Raw genomic sequence first — 23,144 nt, 5'->3', positions numbered from 1 at the left:
TCATTTGAACTCAGAATGCTTTTATTTTATTTCCTTGTTTCCACCTTTTTTCTTTCTTCTTTCTTTCTTGTCCTTGTTTGTTTCCTCTTCCTCTGGTTTCCTCTTCTCTCTAATCCTTTCCTTCCTTGCAACCTTTGCTCTACATTTAATCCCTGCTAAGATCCTCTGCTTACGTTTATTATCTTTCTTTTTATGTATTTTATTTATTTATTTATTTTTTATCTACTTTTTGAGCATAAAACATTTTCAAATCTCGGACGAACGCCACGAACGCCGTCATGAGCTCACGTCGACCTCGACTTCCCATCGTGATCATGTTTATGAGAGCGCCGCATTCACACGATGATACGAGCAGTGATGCGCCTCACATGATGCTCATGCTCTACATTCCTGTGTGTGTGTGTGTGTGTGTGTTCCTTTTGTCTCAGTGGGGACGAATCACGCCATGCCCCTGTCTGGTTTGTGTGTACTTCCTCAGGCTCAGGTTAAGGTCATCCTCTAATTGTGTGTGTGTGTTATTGACCCGTCCATCAATACACCACTGTCTGTCTCCTGCAGGCCTAATGAAGCACACACAGCTGCTTCTTGTGTGCTCAGCAGTATCTGTGAGGAAACTGAAGCCTGTGACATTGACTTCTGCTGTGTGTGTCTGTCAGGGTGAGATTGTGTAGCTTTGCGTTAGCAGATCGTAACACTGCGTTTACCTCGGGGCCTCCCGTCACCTGAAATCACTTGGCGTGAAAAGAATTACAGACATTTGTGAAATTTGCAGGAAAATCTGCAAAAAACTGTAAAAATAATGGTTTTTCCTGAAGCTCGTCGTGAAAACGAACATTTAAAGAATCCGTTTGTTGAAATTTACGTTAAAATGGTTGAAAGTGTTTGGCCACGTTCACACTGTGAAGACAGATGTTCTCAGTCCCAGGTGTAGAAGTCGGGCAGCGAGCCGAGCAGGCTGCCCTTACTGGATTTGAGCGTGGTACCGGACGCCGCCGCTGCACCAGGTCGGTCTGGGAAGTTTCTTCCCTCCGAGATATTGCGCGATCAGCTGATTTATCGTGGAATGCGGGAACGTTAGAGCGAGGTAGCCGAGTGCGTAAAAGCTCACATTAACATCAGCATGCTGGGAGCTTCATGGCTGAGCAGCACTCTGAGTGGTCCAATCAGAAGAGAGAAGACTCCTTAAAGGGGCGGGGACTAAATGTTTGAGGGTTGTTTCTAGGAGCTCGGGTGCATTTCCTGCTAAAACTCAAATAAAACCAAATAAAAGCAGACCTGCTGTTTCCCTCAAAGATTAGACACAAAAGCATTCCCAGGAATGCAGCCGGGCGGGAACGCTGTGACTGTTGGCAGCCCGCGAGAGTATTCGAGTATTTCTCATAACTGGAGGTGAGCAGTGTTCAAGGCAAACGACACGAGCAGCGTTGTACCGAAAGTGTGTGTGTGAGTGTGTGTTCATAGCTTTGTGGGACCAAAATCCACGTTTAAGACTGAAAATGTGGTTTTAGTGTCAGGTTACAGTTAATGTCCCCACAAGATATGAATACCCAACGTGTGTGTGTGTGTGTGTGTGTGTGTGTGTGTGTGTGTGTGTGTGTGTGTGTGTGTGTGTGTGTAAACACATTTTCCTGCTGGGACGAGCATCTGCTGCTTTCTGAGCACAGGAAGGGGAAGCCCCAACATGAACACACACACTCTGCAGTAGGAAGCATGAAGATGGAGATAAGTCGCTCGGTTCTCTCGGCGAGTTTAACTCATGTGACGATGTCTCTCGTGCAGGAAACAAACGTGCCTTAAAGAACTCTAAGCGGTCCGCCCTGAACCTGTGCAGGCAGCGGGGCCACGCTCCATCTGCAGACACTACACCTCTGCTACACCCAAACATTTAGGCGAATGATGCAGATGTTCTGAATGCACCAGCTGACCGCCGGCCCGATGAAGCCACGGCTTGCAGCGCCGCTCGCTCTGTGAAAACTTTGATGATGACCTCAGCCTGACTCCATGAGAGCAGCCTGCAGTGTGATTGGCCGCTGACACTTTGGTGTCACTTCATGCTACAGTTCGTACAGGATTTTAGTTTTTCTACCACAGTGACGATACGGTGCGGTGTGAGGGGTCGTTTGGCTTCTTCAGTTTAGTTTCTGTTGACTTTCAGAGTGTTTGTCAGATCCAGATGTGGATCCGTTTCGATGTTTCTCATCCCGACCTCACAAATGTGCATCAGAGTGAAACGGGAGAGGCCGGGAGGCGTCGTCACGAGTGCCCTCGGAGAGCGGAGGGTGTTTCCAGCCTTTCCAGCAGTCAGAGCGCAGATGGCTGTTTGCTGTTCTCAGCGCCGATGTTCTTGCAGTGAGGGCGGCGTTGAAGTGTTATCAGCTGCATTGTTGTGGTTTTATCTCTGGAACAAATTTACATTTTGCTCACTGAAGCTGCAGCTTCCATTTAAAAAGGCTCATTCGATCCGATCTGAGCCTTAAAGCCAGAAACCGGCAGATTTCATAGATTTGTGCAGACTGTTTGTTCCGGTCGTCCTCGTTGCTTCTTCCTGTTGATATCTGGGCAGTCGTAGACCTCGTGGCGTCTTCCAGCAGCTCCAGTTTGATATCGGAGCGTCTCCGCTGAAGGCCATTCAACACTGAGGCCATTGTCCTGCTGCAAAATAACAACACAGCGCGAAGGTCGCGGATTTGTGTGAACGTTTGTTGGACTGGGCAAATCTTATCGGCCCAGATTCCCTGCAGAGGTCAGGCTGAGTTCAGTGCGAGGTGACGTCTGTGCGACTGTAAAGGTGGACGACTCGAGGAATCTGTCGGTGCCTGTTATCTGTGGGAGTGACTTTAACCACCGACTGCAGACGTTGTACAGCGATGATGCGAGACGTTTAAAATCTGCAATCATTCAAAACCGACCTGTTTGATAACGGGTCAGAGAGGCCACGCCCCCCACAGTTCCGCAGGTGTTTTTTTGGTGTTAAAATGTGGCATGCTATAGTGTCAGCCGGCTGTGACCTTTGACCTCTGTCTTCACTGCTTGAATCCTCACAGTGAGTTCAGAAGTCAGCGGCGTGTGAAAGCACGCACAGAGCAGCTGTGGGTGGAGGATGTGTGGGTGTGGGTGTGGTGCCAGTTGTGAAACTTCCTCCTGTGACCTCCTGAGTTCACGCGCCGCCGTGTTCGAGCTGCAGCGACAGACACGTGTGACGAAGAGCTCGTTAAACAAAAGCTGAAACACGCTGCAGCTCTGTTGTACGGAGTAGACCGTAGATTATTATGAAGTGCCACTCATGCAAAGCCACTTTGTCCAGTAGAATAGATGGTAGGTGAGGGATAAATATGTAAATATGTGCTTCGATCGACTCGAGCGAAACCGTCTGGTCACAGATGTCGTCGACTGAAGATCCAAAAACTGGAGGCTGATCCTCGAGCTGTCCACTAGAAGATAAATGTGGGTCGATCTGTGTGTGTGTGTGTGTGTGTGTGTGTGTGTGGGCGATAACAATAACCAGCAGGCTCGTGGGAAATAAACTCTGCTGCAGGTGCGAGCCATCAGGCGACACTTCATCTGTGTTTGTGTGAGCACAGAGTTCAGGTTCAGTCTGCTTTATCCAACACAGGAAAACACACACTCACGTGTGTTTTTATATCCTTGTGGGGACATCACCCTAACCATCAAATATGAACGCCTGACCCTAAACCTAACCATAACCACATTGTCTGAAAAATACCAGGATGTTGGTCCCCACAAAGATATGTAAACACACGCACGTGTTCACATCCGAACCCTGCAGAGACGAGCAGGACGCTCGGAGACTCCTGACTGATTATCGTGTCTCTCTCTCTCTCTCTCAGATGAGCGTGAGGCGGTGCAGAAGAAGACCTTCACTAAGTGGGTGAACTCCCACCTGTCCAGAGTTTCCTGTCGGATCACCGACCTCTACATGGACCTGAGGGACGGACGCATGCTCATCAAGCTGCTGGAGGTCCTGTCGGGAGAGAGACTGGTGGGTTACGTCGCTGTCAGGGCTTTTATTTTGAAGGAGTAGCAGAAACTGAGTCACGGTGGTGCGGTGGGTCACTGGGACGAAATATTCCATCAGCAGCTTCATAAAAAACATCATACGTGACCTGAACTAATCATCGGGTGACTTTAATGTGACTAAATATTAGAAACACTCACCAAAGCACCGAAGAGACGTTGGACTTCTTCTCTTATTTTTTTAACCCACTTTGGGTCATTCGGGTCTGAACAAATCGTGAAAATAAGCGAAAGACTTTCTGCTTTTCAGCCGTTGTCCACCTTGTAAAATGTCTCTGATGTTTGTTAACGTGCAGATGGAGGTAAACTCCTCGGCTCTGGCTGATGAAACCGTTCATGGTCAAAAGCTCTGTGCTGTCCTCGCTGCGCAGCAGCAGCTGCCGGGCGTCTCCGCTCTCCCCCTCGTCTTATCTAAAACGTTTATTCCTTCTCCGTGGAGATGAAATGAGGCGTTTATGGCTCTGGCAATCATTAACCTTCCTCTGCCTGCTTCACTTCAAACCACATCGGCTTCCAGCGCTCTCGTTTCTGTTCTGGTCGAGCTTTTTTTAAACGGATGTGCGTCATCGGCGGCGCCGCGTACACGTCACACCAAATATATAAAAGCAGCAGGGCGACTCTTTAAGACGCCAGCAGAGGATAGAGAGGAGATGATGATGATCAGCAGCTTAGTATGATTCAAAGCTCATAATAATCCTTCTTTCTCTTATACTGAGCCTCAGTGCTGCCCCTCACTTCATCATCTGTCTGAACCACCAGTTTTAGCTCCTCCCCCTTTTAAGACAACCTGTTTCTTTTTCACAGATGTTGCTCAGAGCACGCTGAACTGCTTTTATGTCGAATCATCCCACGAATCCATAAATCCGGGTGAACGTTAAACAGTCGAAGGTGTTTCTCGAGTGTCGGTCTGTCGGCCTTCCTGCTGTATTCTCCTCACGCTCGCATGACGTTGAGTCACTCAGACTTTCCCAGTTTCACCCCCGGACTCTGACTTCCGACGCTACAAGCCAAATCACCCCCCTCCTCTTCTTCTTCTGTCTGTCGAAGCTCTTCATCTCTGACCTCCTCTCTCGCTCTGCTGTCATCCAGCTTTGTCTCAACCTGTCAAACACACACGGAGAGGAAACGCAGTCCGACTTTCCTCTGTTTTCACCTTCTGTTCGGTGAGGAGGATGTTGGAAACGGAGAGATGGTGACGTGTGAAGCAGGCTGGGTGGAGGATGGGGGGGTAACGGTGGTAGATGGGGCATTTGTGCGGGGGGGGGTTGAGTTGTGAAAGGAGTCATTGAGTAACTTCAGGGTTTACATGCAGCCAAACGCCTCCAGAAGCAGCAGAAGAATCTGCGAGCGAGCGGCTGCAGAGGCCGAGCAGCAGCAGGCCGAGCTGTGCACGGCTTCAGTCTCTGTGCTTACAGTGAAGTCCAGCTTCAGCGTGGCCCACAGCAAAGACGCGTGCACAGTTTCCTGATGTTAGCCTGCTCAGCGACAGCGTCTGTTAGCTTATTTCAGACGTGACATGTGCGATAACATGGAAGTTTGAGCCACACGTGCAGTTTCAGCTGCGTGTGCAGCGACATCTGGCTTTGCATCGCATGCTGGGACGTCCAATCAAGCACAGCCCCGCCCACCTGCTGGTCCCAGCGGTCAGATTACGAGGCTCAGAAAAGGCACCGTTAAAGGGGGAGGAGCTAAAATGGCTTGTTTCAGTTAGCTGATAAACTGCATGAACCCGTGTCAGACACAGAAGGATTATTTTGAACTATAAATCATGCTGAGCCGCTGTGGATGAGCACACGTGTAGACGAGCACGGCTCGAGGGAGAGATGAATTTGGAGAAATCTGAAATCCTGTGGTCAGAGAAAAATGTCAGAAATGGTTTAAAATTGGTTGCATTTGTTTAAGAAATGACTCAGTTTGAATGGAAGGAATTCGTTGGGACTATTTTCAGAGGCGGATTAATCCACACCGCGTGTTGTTTCCTGTAGCTGGATGATAATGAGGGAACATGTCAGAGTCCCGCAGCAGGATCGCTGATGTTTTCTGGGCAGCGTTTGGTAGTGGGATGCGTTTTTGTTGGACCGTTGCAGCATTGTGTTATAAAAAACATCCATCACCGTCCTCCTCACTCCACTCTGAGGGGGCGTTTCAGGCTTGGCTCAGGTCCTATTTGGGTAAAGGTTTCCAATCAGCCTCACCGCAGTCACTCACAGCACAAACAGGCCGCCCCCGTTTCATGACACGGCGCGATGCTCCAGCCTGAAAGCCGCTCCAACCTTCTCTGCGTGGAAATTCCCACTCTGGGAATGATGGAGGTGAAATGGTTTGTTTTCATGGCTGAAGGTGCTGATGAGCGTCAGCGTGAGGTGACCCGTGAGGTGGTTGGATTTGTGCCGTCCCTCCCTCTGGTCCGAGTCCAGGTCCTGAATCACGGAGCGACTTTGAGCCGCTTGTGTCCGTGTGAGAAACGTCTGCGGTGTTATTGTTGGCCTCTGTCCCGCTGTGTGTGTGCTGCAGGATGTAACGTGGCTGCTCTGACATTTATTTTATCATCGACTTCTATTTGTCCTGTGTTTAGTTTATATTTCGGGATTTCATCCAAATTTAAACATCGGCTTCCTGAATTTGTCAGAGCCGTCCGAGAGGCTCGCTTTCAGCACGCTGTTGGAAATAAACCAACACGAGAGTTTAAATGTTGAAAACGTCCATGAAACACAGGCAGGTGTGCACAGCCTCACCTGAGTCAGCTGGAGACTCCGTGATGTCACAGCATCCTGAGAGCAGCGAACTCCTGTTTCTGATGTCACATTCAGCTCGGGTGGAGTCGCGTCCGTTTGTTGTGCGACAGCTGAGCTGTCAAACATCTGGCTGATGATTCGGGGCTGATGCTCGACAGTAAACTGGGTTATCGCGGCGTTAAATCATCCTGTAAATCCTTCGGTCATAATCACAGCCGAGTCCTCCTCATTCGGCGTCTTCTGCTCCGCCAGCTGGGAAACCGAGGCTCACGGGCGTTCCACGACCGCGGGCACGCTGGGCTCAGTTTCCTCTCCGGGACAGGAATCACCTCACCTGCACAGTTTCATGGGTGAACTGCCCACAAACAGCCCAGGATGATCCAAATCAATTCTGTAATTAGAGCATCAAATCCATAAAACCTCAAATTTGCAGTCAGATATGATTTAAAAAACACCAAATCATCACGATCATAAAGCTTCAAGCCTCAGATTTAGTTTGAAAATGAATCGAAATCATCAACAAAGATTCTCTGATCATTCTCTGACCCCGCCATCTCTTTTTAAAAGCTGCTCATCAACCAAAACTAACGCAAATATAGAAACTTATACAGCAGAAATGCCCAAAGTGCTCCAGAGTCCAGCATGTGTGATGTCCTCAGATCTCCTGTCTGTCGCTTGGCGATCGCGGACGTTTCAAGCCATGATCTGTAAATCTGTGACGTTTCCAATTTTAGGGATATAAACTCAAGACAGCAGCGCAGCTGCAGCGTGAAGCAATAAATAGATGATAAAACAGAAAGTGTCCGTTTGAAAGCGTTCAGCTGTGTCTGCAGCTGTTCACACACGGCGCCCTGACGCGGTTCACGGTTTCTGGTTTCTGCGGGTTCTTTAAAAAAAACCTCACTCCTGTTTTTGTTGTCGTTTCAGCCGAAACCCACGAAGGGTCGTATGAGGATCCACTGCTTGGAGAACGTGGACAAGGCGCTGCAGTTCCTGAAGGAGCAGAGGGTTCACCTGGAGAACATGGGCTCCCACGACATCGTCGACGGAAACCATCGCCTCACTTTGGGCCTCATCTGGACCATCATCCTCCGCTTCCAGGTAACAGGCAGCTGAGCAGGTTTGCATCCCAACAATTTTTCAGTTTTCAATTGTGAGACCGAAAAAGTCTTATGTGCCATTTTGCATCCCAAAACACTTCATTACAGTCATCCCTAACACTAAAGAGATCCACTGTGACCGAAGTAAAGCTGGTGTTTTAAATCCATGGGGACAAACGACACCGTTTACGTCCGTCTGTGATTTTGTGTCCTCAAAACTTTTCAGTTTTCAATTGTGAGACAGAAAAAGTCTTATGTGCCATTTTGCATCCCTAAAATAATGAAGCGCTTCCTCTGTTGAACCTTCCACCTCGATGCTGCTGAGCAGGTTTGCAGCTGAGCAGGTTTGCAGCTGAGCAGGTTTGCATCCCAACACCAGACTGGGTCATCACCTGCTAGTGTGGTGTGTCTCTTTTTTGGGCGCCATTTTGCATCCCAAAACACTTTAAGTCAGGGTTCATTACAGTCATCCCTAACACTAAAGAGATCCACTGTGACCGAAGTAAAGCTGGTGTTTTAAATCCATGGGGACAAACGACACAGTTTACGTCAGTCTGTGATTTTGTGCCCTCAAAACTTTTCAGTTTTCAATTGTGAGACAGAAAAAGTCTTGTGTGCCATTTTGCATCCCTAAAATAATGAAGCACTTCCTCTGTTGAACCTTTCATCTCGATGCTGCTGAGCAGGTTTGCATCCCAACGCCAGACTGGGTCATCACCTGGTAGTTTCGGTGACACTGTCTGGTGTGTCTCTATTTTTGGGCGCCATTTTGCATCCCAAAACACTTTAAGTCAGGGTTCATTACAGTCATCCCTAACACTAAAGATAACCACTGTGACCGAAGTAGAGAAGCTGGTGTTTTAAATCCATGGGAACAAACGACACCGTTTACGTCCGTCTGTGATTTTGTGTCCTCAAAACTTTTCAGTTTTCAATTGTGAGACAGAAAAGGTCTTGTGCCATTTTGCATCCCTAAAATAATGAAGCACTTCCTCTGTTGAACCTTCCACCTCGATGCTGTTTTGCATCCCGTAGGATTTCATCCAAAGACTATTTTGCATCCCATAATACACCGAGTATATTCTCGCACACACGTTGAACCAGTTATTGACACGAGATGCAAAATGGCAAATCTGACACCTTTAATATTACAATTTATTTCACATAGAAGTGAACATTATGCTATGAAAGCACTGCTACACTGGAAACTATTCCATTAATACGATTATAAGTAGTGAGTTTAAAAACCGTCATATTTTGCTGCAAACTGACGAGTAAAATGTAAAATGCTCACTTCATCCGTCACAAACCAGGCGACCGTTTGTTACCTTCAGACTCGTTAAGCACAATGAGGTGAAATCCGAAGCCCGGCTCTTCCTGTGACGTGGTGTTACTGTATGCTGACGGTCGATGTCACTGGGACAGCGAACAGTTGGGTGAAAAGGATTTAGCTTTTATAAGCTGTGAGGATTAAAAAACGATGTTTAAATCCTGCGGTGGAGGAGCGAGTGCAGACCGATAGCAGGACCACAGTTGGTTTCATATACGCATCAGCTGCGCTCGAATCGTTCAAGCTGTCGGACTCAAACTGATGGACGTCCATCAATGAAGGTGCGATGGTTACGTCTGTGGGCTCGTGTGTCTTTGTAAGGACACGCTGAGGTTTTCTGGTTTGAGGACGTTTCTGTTCAGCACATTTTGCGTACTTTGGCTCATCTTTAAAAAGCTGTGAGAGTCCTCGGCGTCGGTTTAACCCTAAAGCTGCTTCTTTAAACTGTGCGCCTCAGATCCAGGACATCAGCGTGGAGACGGAGGACAACAAGGAGAAGAAGTCGGCCAAAGACGCTCTGCTGCTCTGGTGTCAGATGAAGACGGCAGGGTGAGTCCTTCGGTTCCTCTCCTGAAAGTTTCCTATACGACTGCGCGGACTGTGATTGGCTGTGGGTCCAGGGAGGCGGGTCGATTCAGCTCACTGAATCCCACCCAGCACGTTGATGTCATTGACATGGTTAGATGGATTTATGGTGATTTCTTCTTTGCAGATATCCTAATGTCAACATCCACAACTTCACCACCAGCTGGAGGGACGGGATGGCCTTCAACGCCCTCATCCACAAACACAGGTGGGGCTCGGCCTGCTGCAGGTGCTGCGCAGGTTCGAGAGAAACCCGGCACACGCTTCTCCGAGTGGAGAAATCTGACGTTTGATGGAAACACTGGCGTCTGCTTAATCGCATTTTTAAAAAACAGATGAATTAAGAGGAACTCTCTCCACGAAGACGAACACGCCAACATCACAGCAGGAGCTCGTGGGAGTTTTTACCGCGCGTCCTTCAGAGCTCGTTAAGATTTAAAACCTTCCTTTCTTTAGTTTATTAGGTGTGATGTACGCAGGCTTCTACAAAACGTTCACTTGTGGACAAACTTGTTTTTGTTTAAACATCTAATCCTGATGGAGGGAGGGCGAAAACATAAAGAATAAAGTTCCGTCACAAAAAGAGAGATGAGACGAAAACATCCTGATGAAGAAGGAAGGCAGCGTCTCGTTAACAGTACCGAGGTCAGACGCAGCGTCCTGTTCTGACTGCTTCAGACAACCCATCAGTGCCTTCCTCTCCTCCAGGCTGATGTTGCATGCTGGGACCTTTGCATTGCTGAGACAGGCTGCACAGCATCTTACTATGTTGTGTTTGCAGCCATTCCCCACTTCTGTGAATGGTACTCAGTAGGGCTGCACGATTTTGCATAAAATGAGAATCACGATTTTTTGGCTTAGAACTGAGATCACAATTCTCTCACGATTTTCTTTTCCAATATAAATATTTATTGCACTTATTAACTGCACATCAACTTCGTAACAGTTGAGACTGAACATAAAAACAATAAATAAACATAAAAACAACAAATGTCTCACGTTTTGCCGCAAAATGTTGTGCTGCTTGAAATTCCGTCTCCACCGTTGCTCGACACTGCGTGTATAGAGCAGGTAGTGCAACAATAGAAAAACTGTTGCGGGACGGCACTGTGTAGCGTTTGTCTAGGGTGTTGATCGTTTTCCTAAATCCCTCGTTTTGCACAGTGTTGATGGAGCCATATCTTTGGTCAGGTGATAAGTGATAGCCTCCGTAATTTCTTTGTGCCTGCGGGAGTTCGACGGGTATAGGGAAGCGCTGTATAAGGTTCCCGTTATTGATGTTTGGGTGGTTGACCGGGACGGATTTTCTCCTGTCACTTCCTCGTCATCCCTGACGTGCTCTCCGTTGTTTTTTCCTGCTAATTTTAGCAGCCAGCTTCTGTATCACGTGGTATAAGGCTCCGCCCTCGTCATTTGTTGAGCAGGAAGAGTGAGCGCTTGTTTTCATGCAGATTACGTCCCGGATCAAAATGCGGTACAATCGTCGTCGTCTTTTTCTTTTTTTTTCTTTTTTTTTCTTTTTCTTTTTTTTTTTAAATCGTTGTCATTTGGAAATGAGATCGCGATTTTCTAACGATTAATCGTGCAGCCCTAGTACTCATAAATCACGACGATTTGCATATCAATGATCATAAACTGACCTCACAGCCCATTCTGTCCTTAGTTCCTCGGGTTCACGCGTTGCTTCTCGCCTGCAGTTTATCGACACCAAGATGGCAACAGCAAAAAATCTGAGCTTCCTAATTCATCCAGACGACTCGAGCTAATGTGCTGAACTCTGACAGGGATCATTTTAGCCTGGACGCCATCAGCGTGTGACGATGTAGAGCTGGAATCACGTCACCTTTTGACCTTTCTCCTTCTGTCTCCGGTCTGCAGACCCGACCTGATCGACTTCGATAAGCTGAAGAAATCAAACGCTCACTACAACCTGCAGAACGCCTTCAACCTGGCCGAGCAGCACCTGGGCCTCACCAAGCTGCTGGACCCCGAGGGTAAGCCACGGCGCGCGCGTGCACACACACACACACACACACACACACACACACACGACATGTTAAATCTGTGCTCTTCATGCTCGTGTGCAGACATCAGTGTGGACCACCCTGACGAGAAGTCCATCATCACCTACGTGGTCACCTACTACCACTACTTCTCCAAGATGAAGGCGCTGAAGGTGGAGGGCAAGAGGATCGGGAAGGTGACGACGACTCTCGTTAAACACTTCCTGTCCTGAAATATACCGGACGTTAAGCTCACGTTGGTTTTTTCCTTTCAGGTTCTGGACAACGCCATCGAGACGGAGAAGATGATCGAGAAGTACGAGTCTCTGGCGTCCGACCTGCTGGAGTGGATCGAACAGACCATCATCATCCTCAACAACAGGAAGTTCGCCAACTCTCTGGTGGGAGTCCAGCAGCAGCTGCAGGCCTTCAACACCTACCGCACCGTGGAGAAGCCCCCAAAGTCAGTATCTGCTTTTAATGCCAGACATCACCATGGAAACAGACGAGAAGCGTTTTTTAATTAATTTAGACAGGAAGTGGTAACGACGACAAGCGGTGCGCTTAATGTGCCGGATGGTTGTGCTCTGATCACACAGCAGCGAATTCTTTGTAGAGGAATCTCCACCTGCACATCCAGACAGGTGGAGATGAACAGACACTCAAAGGTGGAGCGAGACAGAATTACAGAGATGATGGAGAGATTGGGCGGAGCCATCTGTGCAGCGCAGACAGTTAGACGTGCTTGTAACCACGACACACAAACAGGAAGCAGTGCACAGCTGCTTTAAAGGAGATAAAATAATAGTCGTGTCCAAATTCATGGGCTGCTTCCTCCTGAGGACGCATTTGTAGACCGATTACGTCACAGCGACGCGCCGAAGGCTGTCCAAATTCGTAGACTCCTCCGAATGCAGCCGACAAATGCGTCCTCCTTTTCCCCGAATTTGAAGGATGGGTCGGGTGTGTCCTTCGTGGCCCACCACATCCCAGAATTCATAGCGCGGCCCAGCCAAACTCCAGTTTCCAACAATGGCGGCCGCTACTAAGTTTTAAAATTACTCTTACTAATCTTTCTGGGTCACAAAATAAACTTTTAACATATTTTCAGGCGAGAAAGTAGCTGTGTAAACATCAAATATCTGCTCGGTTTATCAAGATATCGCATATTTGCAAAAGCGCTTCGACGTTTTCGGAGACGTCCGCTACCCACCAGCTCGACAGCTCGCCGGGAACTCGAGGGTCACTGATGCGGCCGAGAACGGCACAACTCCCGGCACATCATTTTCAGATCACCGCAGAGTTTCACTACTCGGGTTAAACGTAATATATAAGTCACTTAGACAACCTAAAAATGTTATTGTTGGGCTTTTTTCAGTGTTTTGTTTGTTCGTGAGTAAATCGGTTTGGCTGAGATTAAAGTTATTAGATTAGATAAAATAAAACTTTATTAATCCCCCGGGTGGGTTCCTCCTTGGTTTTCACACAGCTGAATAAACGTCAAACAGAAAACTGATTAAACTGAAGTGTGAGACGGTCGAGAGTTTACGCCAGTGTCCTGTTATATTTTAGATAGCAAGGAGCAGACGGCGAGTTTATTAAACTCCACCGAGACAGCGGTGACGCTGATCTGTAGGCTAGACGTCCAATTTCACAGCTGTTTACTTCCGGCCTACCCGACCTTCTGAGGACCCGGCCCACGTAGACCACGAAGGGCGGGTCCTCAGGAGGATGCAGCCAATGAATTTGGACACGACCATTAAGAAAACTATGAAACAAACCTGATGTTTAATAGTTTTCCTGGAACGAGTCGCACATCTGAGAGCAAAGCAAAAAGACTCGCCGTTCCTCCCGTTACCTGAAGATTTACCGCCACACTCAGACTCTCCTCTGCAGGGTTCAGACGTCTGAGTTTGTGCTTCTGTGTTTCAGGTTCACAGAGAAGGGAAACCTGGAGGTCCTTCTGTTCACCATCCAGAGCAAGATGAGGGCGAACAACCAGAAGGTCTACACCCCCCGAGAGGGCAAGCTCATCTCCGACATCAACAAGGTACCCGGCCGCCCCGCCTCCAGCTCTGTGTCAGAGCTCTGAATGGAGCTGACTTTGCCTCAGATCATTTATTTTACATTAATCTGCCCTGAGAGGCGACGTGAGCTGATTGGACGGTTTAGAGTCGCCTGGATGTGTCGACCTGGCTTCGAGTCTGCTCGGATCCAGATGTTCAGACAGATGTAAAGAGCTGCTCCTGTGTGCGTTTGTTTTAGGCGTGGGAGCGTCTGGAGAAGGCGGAGCACGAACGGGAGCTGGCTCTGAGGACGGAGCTGATTCGTCAGGAGAAACTGGAGCAACTCGCCCGACGCTTCGACCGCAAAGCTGCCATGAGGGAGACGTGGCTGAGCGAGAACCAGAGGCTGGTCTCGCAGGTACGCTCGGCTCCGCCCCCGTCACCTTTGATCGAAACCTTTTATAGGAATCATTTTAATTGATCTTTATGTCCTCTGATCCCCTCCATGTTTCCTTCCCTTTCCGTGTATCCTTTCCTATCTTCATCTTCTTCTTGTTTCCTCTATCCTTATTATTTTCTTTCCTCTCTCCTCTTCGTCCCCATTCCCTTCCTCATCTCCTTTTTTCTTTCCCACTCCCTTCCTCTCCTTTATCCTTATTCCCTCCCCTGTCCCCTCCTCATGTTGTTTCCTCTGTGTGTTCCTCGTTTCCTCTCTCCTCGTTTCCTTTCCTCTGTCGTCCCTCAGGATAACTTTGGATTCGACCTTCAGGCCGTGGAAGCTGCTACTAAGAAACACGAAGCCATAGAAACGGACATCGCTGCGTACGAGGAGCGAGTTCAGGTGAGTCCGTCACCTGCTCGTCTCGTCTGACGCCCCGTATCGATCGGTTTAGGCGGAGGTCACAGGCGACGGAGTGAAAGCTTAGAAAGTCATTCTCCTCCTTATCACCGGTGTAGGCGGTGGTTGCCGTGGCGAAGGAGCTGGAGGCGGAGAGTTACCATGACATCAAACGCATCACAGCTAGGAAGGACAACGTGATCCGTCTGTGGGAGTATCTGCTGGAGCTGCTGAAGGCGCGCAGGCAGCGGCTGGAGATGAACCTGGGCCTGCAGAGAGTCTTCCAGGAGATGCTCTACATCATGGACTGGATGGACGAGATGAAGGTACGGCCGCCATCTTTTATCAGTGGCGTTGTCTTCCTGATTGGTCGTTCTTATTTCTTGTTTGAGCTCTGCTGCTGTTTAACCTCCGTCCCTCTGCTCTCCACCTCCAGATGCTGCTGCTGTCTCAGGATTACGGGAAGCACCTGCTGGGCGTGGAGGACCTGCTGCAGAAGCACGCCCTGGTGGAGGCGGACATCAGCATCCAGGCCGACCGAGTCCGAAACGTCAACAGCAACGCTCAGAAGTTTGCCGGCGACACCGAGGGTGCGACACGCAGACTTTACCCGCTTAGCTCCACCTGTTTGTTCTCCAGTAACGCCTCCATCTCACCTCCTCCTCCTCAGATTATAAGCCGTGCGACCCTCAGATCATCAAGGACCGAGTCGCTCACCTCGAGTTCTGCTACCAGGAGCTGAACCAGCTGGCGGCTGAGCGGCGAGCGCGCCTCGAGGAGTCCCGCCGCCTGTGGAAGTTCTTCTGGGAAATGGCTGAAGAGGTGATCAGTTGTTTTTACTTGTAGTAAATCGGTGGTTTGAGCTCCTGCTCTGAGGTGTGACTGACGCGTGGGTGTGGGGTCTGCAGGAGGGGTGGATCAGGGAGAAGGAGCAGATCCTCTCCTCCGAGGATTATGGGAAGGACCTCACGGGCTCGCTGCGACTGCTGAGCCAGCACAAAGCCTTCGAAGACGAGATGAGCGGGCGCGCCGCCCACCTGCAGCAGACCATCAAACAGGGCGAGGAGCTGGTGGCCGACAACCACTTTGGAGCCGACAAGATAAAAGAGCGAATCAAGGACATCCAGGTACGACGCGCCTGTGCCGCACACACGACACGAACGAACCCCCGCCTGTCCCTAACGCCTTCCCTCCCACCTCCCGCAGGAACAGTGGGCGGCTCTGGAGCATCTCTCCGCTGTCCGTAAGGCCCGCCTGCAGGAGGCCTGCAACCAGCACCAGTTCCAGGTGAAAACGTTCTCCCAGTCTCAGAAACCAGCGACCGAACTCTGACACAGGAAGGTAAACGTTTGTTTCTCCGTCTGCAGGCCGACGCGGACGACATCGACACGTGGATGCTGGACGTGCTGCGGATCGTCTCCAGCGTCGACGTCGGCCACGACGAGTTCTCCACTCAGGCTCTGGTGAAGAAGCACAAGGACGTGGCGGAGGAGATCGGCAGCTACCGGCCCGTCATCGACGCCCTGCACGAGCAGTCGCGGACGCTGCCGCCCGAGAAGGCCAACTCCGAGGAGGTGACGGACGCAGCAACGCTTCAAACCAGGTAAAGCTTCAACGCACCCGCTGACGGTTTGTGCGCTCGCAGGTTCAGAGCCGGCTGGCGGGCATCGAGGAGCGCTACAAGGAGGTGGCCGAGCTGACGCGGCTCCGGAAACAGGCGCTGCAGGACGCTCTGGCGCTCTACAAGATGATGAGCGAAGCCGACGCCTGCGAGCGGTGGATCGACGAGAAGGAGCAGTGGCTCAACAGCATGGACATCCCCGAGAAACTGGAGGACCTGGAGGTCGTCCAGCACCGGTAAGAACCGGCCGCCATCGGCTCGTCGAAGAGTAACGGAAAATATCAGATTTCCATGCAAACGCACGCCGCGCCTGTCCGGGTTACGCCCACAGTCGCTCGTTTAACAGCTCAGTTACGGGGTGTTTTACTGCCCTCTCCTCCCAGCAGGGCCAGAAATAATGTTCCAGTGGAAGCTGTGGGAACAGACCAGTAAACTGTTATTTACAGCAGAGTGTGTGTGGTTACATGGTTCGTTCACAGCAGCTTCTTCTCTGGTTTTCAGCTGCTTGTCTCTGTTTTGTTCGACCACAAAACGTCACATGGATCCGATCCCAGATGCTGGTTAAGTGTGTGTTTGTTTAACTGCACTGGTGAGGACCAGGCTCAGACTCCAGCTGCATCGTTAAACTCACGGAGAGTTTTGGGGAGGTTCGTTTGGTCTTCGGGGTCGGGCACGAGGTGGCGCACACCCTGGACCGGTCACCATTAGTCAGCAGGTTGAATTACAGCGACAGACACACCTGTGTTATAACAGCAGTCAAACCCATCGCACGCCCCATGAAAACAAACTTTGATTAAAACTGGAGTTTTACGAGCTCAGATTTAATTTGATCTCTGCAGGAATAAAACCACGGAGCTGTAAATGAGAACAGGTCCACCTCAAACTCTTTTCTTTGGCATTAACCCTTTAAAGCCGGTCGGAGCAGCACGCTTCGTTTTGCGTAACTATTTTTAAATCCCGGTAGCTCTGCAACCACGTGAGCTAGCGCAATAATTTTTTTTTGCATATGAAACCGGAGGAGTTGTACTTACATCTTATGCCATCAGCTTGTCCTCGGTCACAGTTTCCTTCCACATATAGCTTTGCAAAAACTGCATAAAAAGCACTTGCAGCAACAAAAACATAATATTCCAGAAACACGCTTTACCGATCCGATCAACTGTTCATAACACTTCCTACGTCCATCAGCGTGAACTATCGCATGTCCGCCATGACCTGCCCGAAACCGGAAGTGACGTCATTTCGCGGAAATGTAGTTTTTTACCATCAGGGCCTCATGAGCCTATACTGGTGTTTTTAAAAGTTATCTTTGACTTTATGACTTTCTGTGTGGTTTCTGGGATGCTTAGGACTCATATTGCACTGCTGGAAATAGTTTATTTTGATGCACATGCTGCTTTTTTGCAAATTTGCATTATAATATTTATTTTCGTTTTTCTTGCAGTATATAAAAATTGGTGTATTTCAAAAATAAAACTATGAAGACACTCAAAATAAATTTCCTGTGGTGGGAAACTATTTTGTGCAACTTTTTTGTATTTACAGTTTTGAGGGATAAGCCTCTTAAATTTCTCTAACTAGAAATATATGTTAAAAAAAACAAAAACAATTTTCAATTTTTTTGTAGTTTATTGCACTTTTTTGCAATTTATATAATTACTATGCACTTAATGCAGACATATTATTAAAATTTAGGCTGTAATGGTTGTATTAATGTATATCAACTTGAAATGCTCCCAAAAATGGCTCCACAGCATGTAAACATATAATATAAGCTCTGGCGGACTTGGCTCTATGGTAGGTCTTAAAGGGTTAACCGTCGTTGTTTGAGTGTTTCTGAGCTTTTCATGGCCAGATTCAGACGCTCAAACCTTTGGTGTAAAAGCCGACTTTTATACGTTGTTGGGAGAGTTAAAGCAGCCTGCCTGCTCACACCTGTGACCTCTCATCCTGGTTCTCCTGATCTCCTGACAAAGAAAACTGTCCTGCAGCTGTTTGTTGTTTGCAATAAGGATTCACAGGGTTTCCATCTTTTTGAAATATTCATGCTGATGAGCCTCATGACGTCCGACTAAACGTCTCTGTTCAGGTTCGAGAGTTTGGAGCCGGAGATGAACAGCCAGGCGTCCCGGGTTGCCGTGGTAAACCAGGTTGCCAGGCAGCTGATCCACAGTGGACATCCCAGCGAGAAGGAGATCAAAGCCCAGCAGGACAAACTCAACACCAGGTAATCAAACTGGGATTATCAGGCCTCTGATGACAGCACGGCGATTAGACTCGTGAAGGAAGCGAGATTAAAAACGACAAAGAAACCGATCTGAGACTGAAGGAGACGGCGGAGAGGAACGCGAGCACGTCGGTCAGCTGAGAAACTTTTAGTCACAGTGAAAAGTTTATTTAGCAGCTGATCAGAGACGAGTCAGGAAGTGAAGCTGGACTGAGGCTAAAAAGAGGCTCAAATGTATTTTTACCTGTTTTAAATGACAAATAATCAATCAGAGCTTTGATTGAACCAGAGCGTCCGTGTATCCAGCAGGTCTGCATCTGGATACGTTTGTGATGTTTGGCTGAAAACATGAAATCATTTCTCTAAATATCTCTAAATATCATATCTTTGATATGAAATATTTATAAAGCGACACCAGCTTTGCTCCATCTTCCAGACACTCCTGGATCCTGGTCGGCTTCAAAGCTGTTTCTTCCTGATAAACTGAGCTAAGCTAACAGAAAAACTGAACACAACCCCGCAGTTATTAAAGTCTGTTCATGTCAATAAAGACACTTTAAAGATATACTGGTAATTATTTTAGGTTACTTAATAAGAAAGAATGTTTTACTCATAAATATACATTGATTAGGTGTAATTATGTCTCTCAGCATTAAAAATACATAGAAGCAGCCGCTGGTTTATGCTAGCATCATAGTATTTAAGCTAGCATCTGTGAGCTAATGTTAGCATCAAGTGTCCTAAAAATGACACTTTTCCTCTGATAAACAGTTTGATTATATTCTCACATCATATGAACACTTAATCAGTTAAAGTCTAGGAGTCCAACAATGTTAGCTTCACTTCAGAGAAAGGTTTACCAATGCTGGCTAACAGAAGCTAGCAGCAGCTAACAGACGCTAGCAGCAGCTAACAGACGCTAGCAGCAGCTAACAGAGGCTAGCAGCAGCTAGCAGAAGCTAGCAGCAGCTAACAGACGCTAGCAGCAACAAAAACAGCAGCGCTAACTGACAGAAAGTTCAGCAGCTCACCTCAGTATCCCTGTCATCAGTCTGGAATAAGCTTCCCTGACTCGTTTCAGACTCCTTTGAAACTTTTACAGCGTCTTCCAGAGGGAGCAGATTTGGATAGAGTGCTAACTGGAGTCATACTTATATGTGAGGGTTGGGATTAATGAAGTCTGAGTAACTGAAGCAGATTTTTAAAACTACACTAAAGATCAATGCTGGTTGGATCTAAAGCTGGAAGCAACACAATATCTCGTAATTTTTTGTTTACATTTGTAATCGTAGAATAAAAAAAGCTTTAATGTTGGTTTATATTTCAACGTTAAACGTAAAACAAATGTTGGTGCTAAACCAGAGTTAAGCTGTTATTAAAACTGAGAATGTAAATTAAAATGAGTTTAAATGACATCAAAGTAAAATTGATAATAAGTGAGCTGCAGGGTTGATCGGATCAACCGGCATCAAACCGTTCCTGAGCAGGTAAATCGAATCAGAGTTGACGGTGTTTCTGTGTCCAGGTGGAGTCAGTTCAGAGATCTGGTGGATCAGAAGAAGGAAAGCCTGAACTCGGCTCTGGGAGTCCAGAACTACCACCTGGAGTGCAACGAGACCAAGTCCTGGATCAAAGAGAAGACCAAGGTACCAACGGAGCCAAATTACCAAAACCGGCGAACGACGAGAGGCGTGATTTTTACACGAACCACTCTGTGGCGCCTGATCGATCTTTTTGCCCCCCGTCTGTGTCCAGGTGATCGAGTCGACCCAGGAGCTGGGGAACGACCTGGCCGGCGTCATGGCTCTGCAGAGGAAGCTGACGGGGATGGAGCGCGACCTCGTGGCCATCCAGGACAAGCTGAGCGACCTGGGAAAGGAGGCGGAGCGTTTGGGCTCCGAACACCCAGAACAGTCCGAGGCCATCAAAGGGCGTCTGGCTGAGATCACCGGCGTCTGGGACGAGATGAAAGTAGGCTTTTCTCCCCGTGTCTGTATATAACTACCAAACGGAGAATTTGGTGCCGCTAATCATCTCCTGGCTGTTTTCAGGACACCCTGAAGAACCGGGAGGAGTCTCTGGGCGAAGCCAGCAAGCTGCAGCAGTTCCTGCGCGACCTTGACGACTTCCAGTCGTGGCTGTCGCGGACGCAGACGGTCATCGCCTCCGAGGACATGCCCAACACGCTGGCGGAGGCCGAGAAGCTGCTGGCCCAGCACGAGGGCATCAAGAACGAGATCCGCAACTATGAGGAGGACTACCAGAAGATGAGGGACATGGGCGAGATGGTGACGCAGGGCCAGACGGACGCGCAGTACATGTTCCTGCGGCAGCGGCTGCAGGCGCTGGACACCGGCTGGAACGAGCTGCACAAGATGTGGGAGAACCGGCAGAACCTGCTGTCCCAGTCTCACGCTTACCAGCTGTTCCTCCGCGACACCAAGCAGGCCGAGGCCTTCCTCAACAACCAGGTGAGCTCGCCGCTCCATCTCACCTGATGTAGAATCTGAAACCTAAGTTACCATGGATACAGACGACAGGAAATGGTTCAGAGGGTCATGTGACGTGAGCACAGAGTGAACCGCCGTCGCATTAATGATGCTCACCGTCTCCGATCTGGCGTTGGTCGAGGCCACCGTCACATGATTTTGGTCCAAATCTCTCCCTCTGTACCCCAAGTGCATGCTGGGACAGAATCCAGCTTCTTTCTTTCTTTGCATAACTTTCACCCAAATAAAAACCTTTAGCTGGAAACGGTGAGTCAGAGGTATCAAATACGCCTCAGTCTCTGAGCTTCACACAGTCAGAGCTCAAACGTCCCGCAGAGGATGTCAAAGGTCAAGTAGCTGCTCAGCTGAGAGACGAGAGTGACGTCTCTAAGCGTGAGCATGGCGCTCGCTGTGCGATCAGAGGCCTCGGCCTGCGTCACAGTCAAAGAATCATCAGCTGTGATTTCGAACACTTCAGATTAGAAACGTTTCTAGTTGTGCGGCTGTTTTCTCAGGTCACACGCTGCCACCTGCTGGTGAAAAGCCTCCATTACAGCCACATGTTATGTTTCTTGTAGCAGTTACACAGAACATTAATGAATAAAAACTCCAGAACGAATGGTAACGTCTCTGTGTTTGGTCTTCTCCTCCTCTGGCAAAATGGTGGAAATCCTGATGATGATGATGAAGGCTGTGCTTAGCCAGGCTGCTCATTAGTTAGCGGAGACGGGAGGATTACATCAGACGAATTAAAGTTTAAGCTGGTGGCTGCAGCTCATCTCAGTGTAACAACCTCCGCCTGCTTCCTTCACTTTAGAGAAGTTCGATTGTTTCGAGATCGTTCTTACATTTCGTTCTGAAACAACCCCTTTAAGATGACTTTGTTTTGATTGGCTGCCAGTCGAGCAGGCTTGAAAAAGCCCCACCCCTCTCTATGACATCATCCAGATGCTTGTTTTTAACGACTCCTCTGCGTTCCTCCGCCAGGAGTACGTCCTGGCTCATACAGAGATGCCCACCACCCTGGAGGGCGCCGAGGCTGCTATCAAGAAGCAGGAGGACTTCATGACCACCATGGACGCCAACGAAGAGAAGATCGGCGCTGTGGTCGACACCGGCCGCCGCCTGGTCGCTGACGACAACATCAACGCCGAGCGCATCCAGGAGAAGGTGGACTCCATCGACCAGAGGTGACCAAGAGTCTGTCAGTGTGTGAGAAATCGATCCGGGGAGGGAGGGGGGATCATTTGATGATTTCCTGTTTACGATACATGTGACGGCGTTAACCCTTTAAAGCCGGTCAGAGCAGCACGCTCTGTTTTGCGTAACTATTTTTAAATCCCGGTAGCTCTGCAACCACGTGAGCTAGCGCAATAATTTTTTTTGCATATGAAACCGGAGGAGTTGTACTTACATCTTATGCCATCAGCTTGTCCTCGGTCACAGTTTCCTTCCACATATAGCTTTGCAAAAACTGCATAAAAAGCACTTGCAGCAACAAAAACATAATATTCCAGAAACACGCTTTGCCGATCCGATCAGCTGTTCATAACACTTCCTACGTCCATCAGCGCAAACTATCGCATGTCCGCCATGTCCTGCCCGAAACCGGAAGTGACGTCATTTTGCGGAAATGTAGTTTTTTTACCATCACGGCCTCATGAGCCTATACTGGTGTTTTTAAAAGTTATGTTTGACTTTATGACTTTCTGTGTGGTTTCTGGGATGCTTAGGACTCATATTGCACTGCTGGAAATAGTTTATTTTGATGCACATGCTGCTTTTTTGCAAATTTGCATTATAATATTTATATTAGTTTTTCCTGCAGTATATAAAAATTGTTGTATTTCAAAAATAAAACTATGAAGACACTCAAAATAAATTTCCTGTGGTGGGAAACTATTTTGTGCAACTTTTTTGTATTTACAGTTTTGAGGGATAAGCCTCTTAAATTTCTCTAACTAGAAATATATGTTAAAAAAACAAAAACAATTTTCAATTTTTTTGTAGTTTATTGCACTTTTTTGCAATTTATGTAATTACTATGCACTTAATGCAGACATATTATTAAAATTTGGGCTGTAATGGTTGTATTGATGTATAGCAACTTGAAATGCTCCCAAAAATGGCTCCACAGCATGTAAACATATAATATAAGCTCTGGCGGACTTAGTT

The 23,144-nt window shown here is 48.3% G+C and overlaps 1 protein-coding gene across 2 annotated transcripts in view; it reads left to right on the top strand.

The window, feature by feature from the left end:
- Positions 1-23,144, top strand: part of LOC102785754 (spectrin beta chain, non-erythrocytic 1) — a 101,520-nt gene that overhangs the window by 58,232 nt on the left and 20,144 nt on the right. For both annotated transcript variants that reach the window (XM_087849944.1, XM_087849943.1), the window contains 22 exons: positions 3,849-4,000; positions 7,698-7,871; positions 9,658-9,749; positions 9,913-9,993; positions 11,664-11,779; positions 11,873-11,985; positions 12,064-12,251; positions 13,721-13,838; positions 14,054-14,212; positions 14,540-14,635; positions 14,752-14,958; positions 15,069-15,222; positions 15,303-15,454; positions 15,541-15,759; positions 15,839-15,919; positions 16,000-16,206; positions 16,278-16,489; positions 18,343-18,480; positions 20,006-20,126; positions 20,236-20,451; positions 20,532-20,951; positions 21,957-22,159. In XM_087849944.1, coding sequence (XP_087706070.1) covers positions 3,849-4,000; positions 7,698-7,871; positions 9,658-9,749; positions 9,913-9,993; positions 11,664-11,779; positions 11,873-11,985; positions 12,064-12,251; positions 13,721-13,838; positions 14,054-14,212; positions 14,540-14,635; positions 14,752-14,958; positions 15,069-15,222; positions 15,303-15,454; positions 15,541-15,759; positions 15,839-15,919; positions 16,000-16,206; positions 16,278-16,489; positions 18,343-18,480; positions 20,006-20,126; positions 20,236-20,451; positions 20,532-20,951; positions 21,957-22,159 — 3,619 coding nt within the window. The remainder of the gene's footprint in view (positions 1-3,848; positions 4,001-7,697; positions 7,872-9,657; positions 9,750-9,912; positions 9,994-11,663; positions 11,780-11,872; positions 11,986-12,063; positions 12,252-13,720; positions 13,839-14,053; positions 14,213-14,539; positions 14,636-14,751; positions 14,959-15,068; positions 15,223-15,302; positions 15,455-15,540; positions 15,760-15,838; positions 15,920-15,999; positions 16,207-16,277; positions 16,490-18,342; positions 18,481-20,005; positions 20,127-20,235; positions 20,452-20,531; positions 20,952-21,956; positions 22,160-23,144) is intronic.

Source organism: Neolamprologus brichardi, chromosome 13 (genome assembly GCF_056152115.1).
Source record: "Neolamprologus brichardi isolate AB-2024 chromosome 13, ASM5615211v1, whole genome shotgun sequence".
NCBI lineage: Eukaryota > Metazoa > Chordata > Actinopteri > Cichliformes > Cichlidae > Neolamprologus > Neolamprologus brichardi.
The sequence above is the reverse complement of the archived record's forward strand: the minus strand, read 5'-3'. Positions and strand labels throughout refer to the sequence as shown.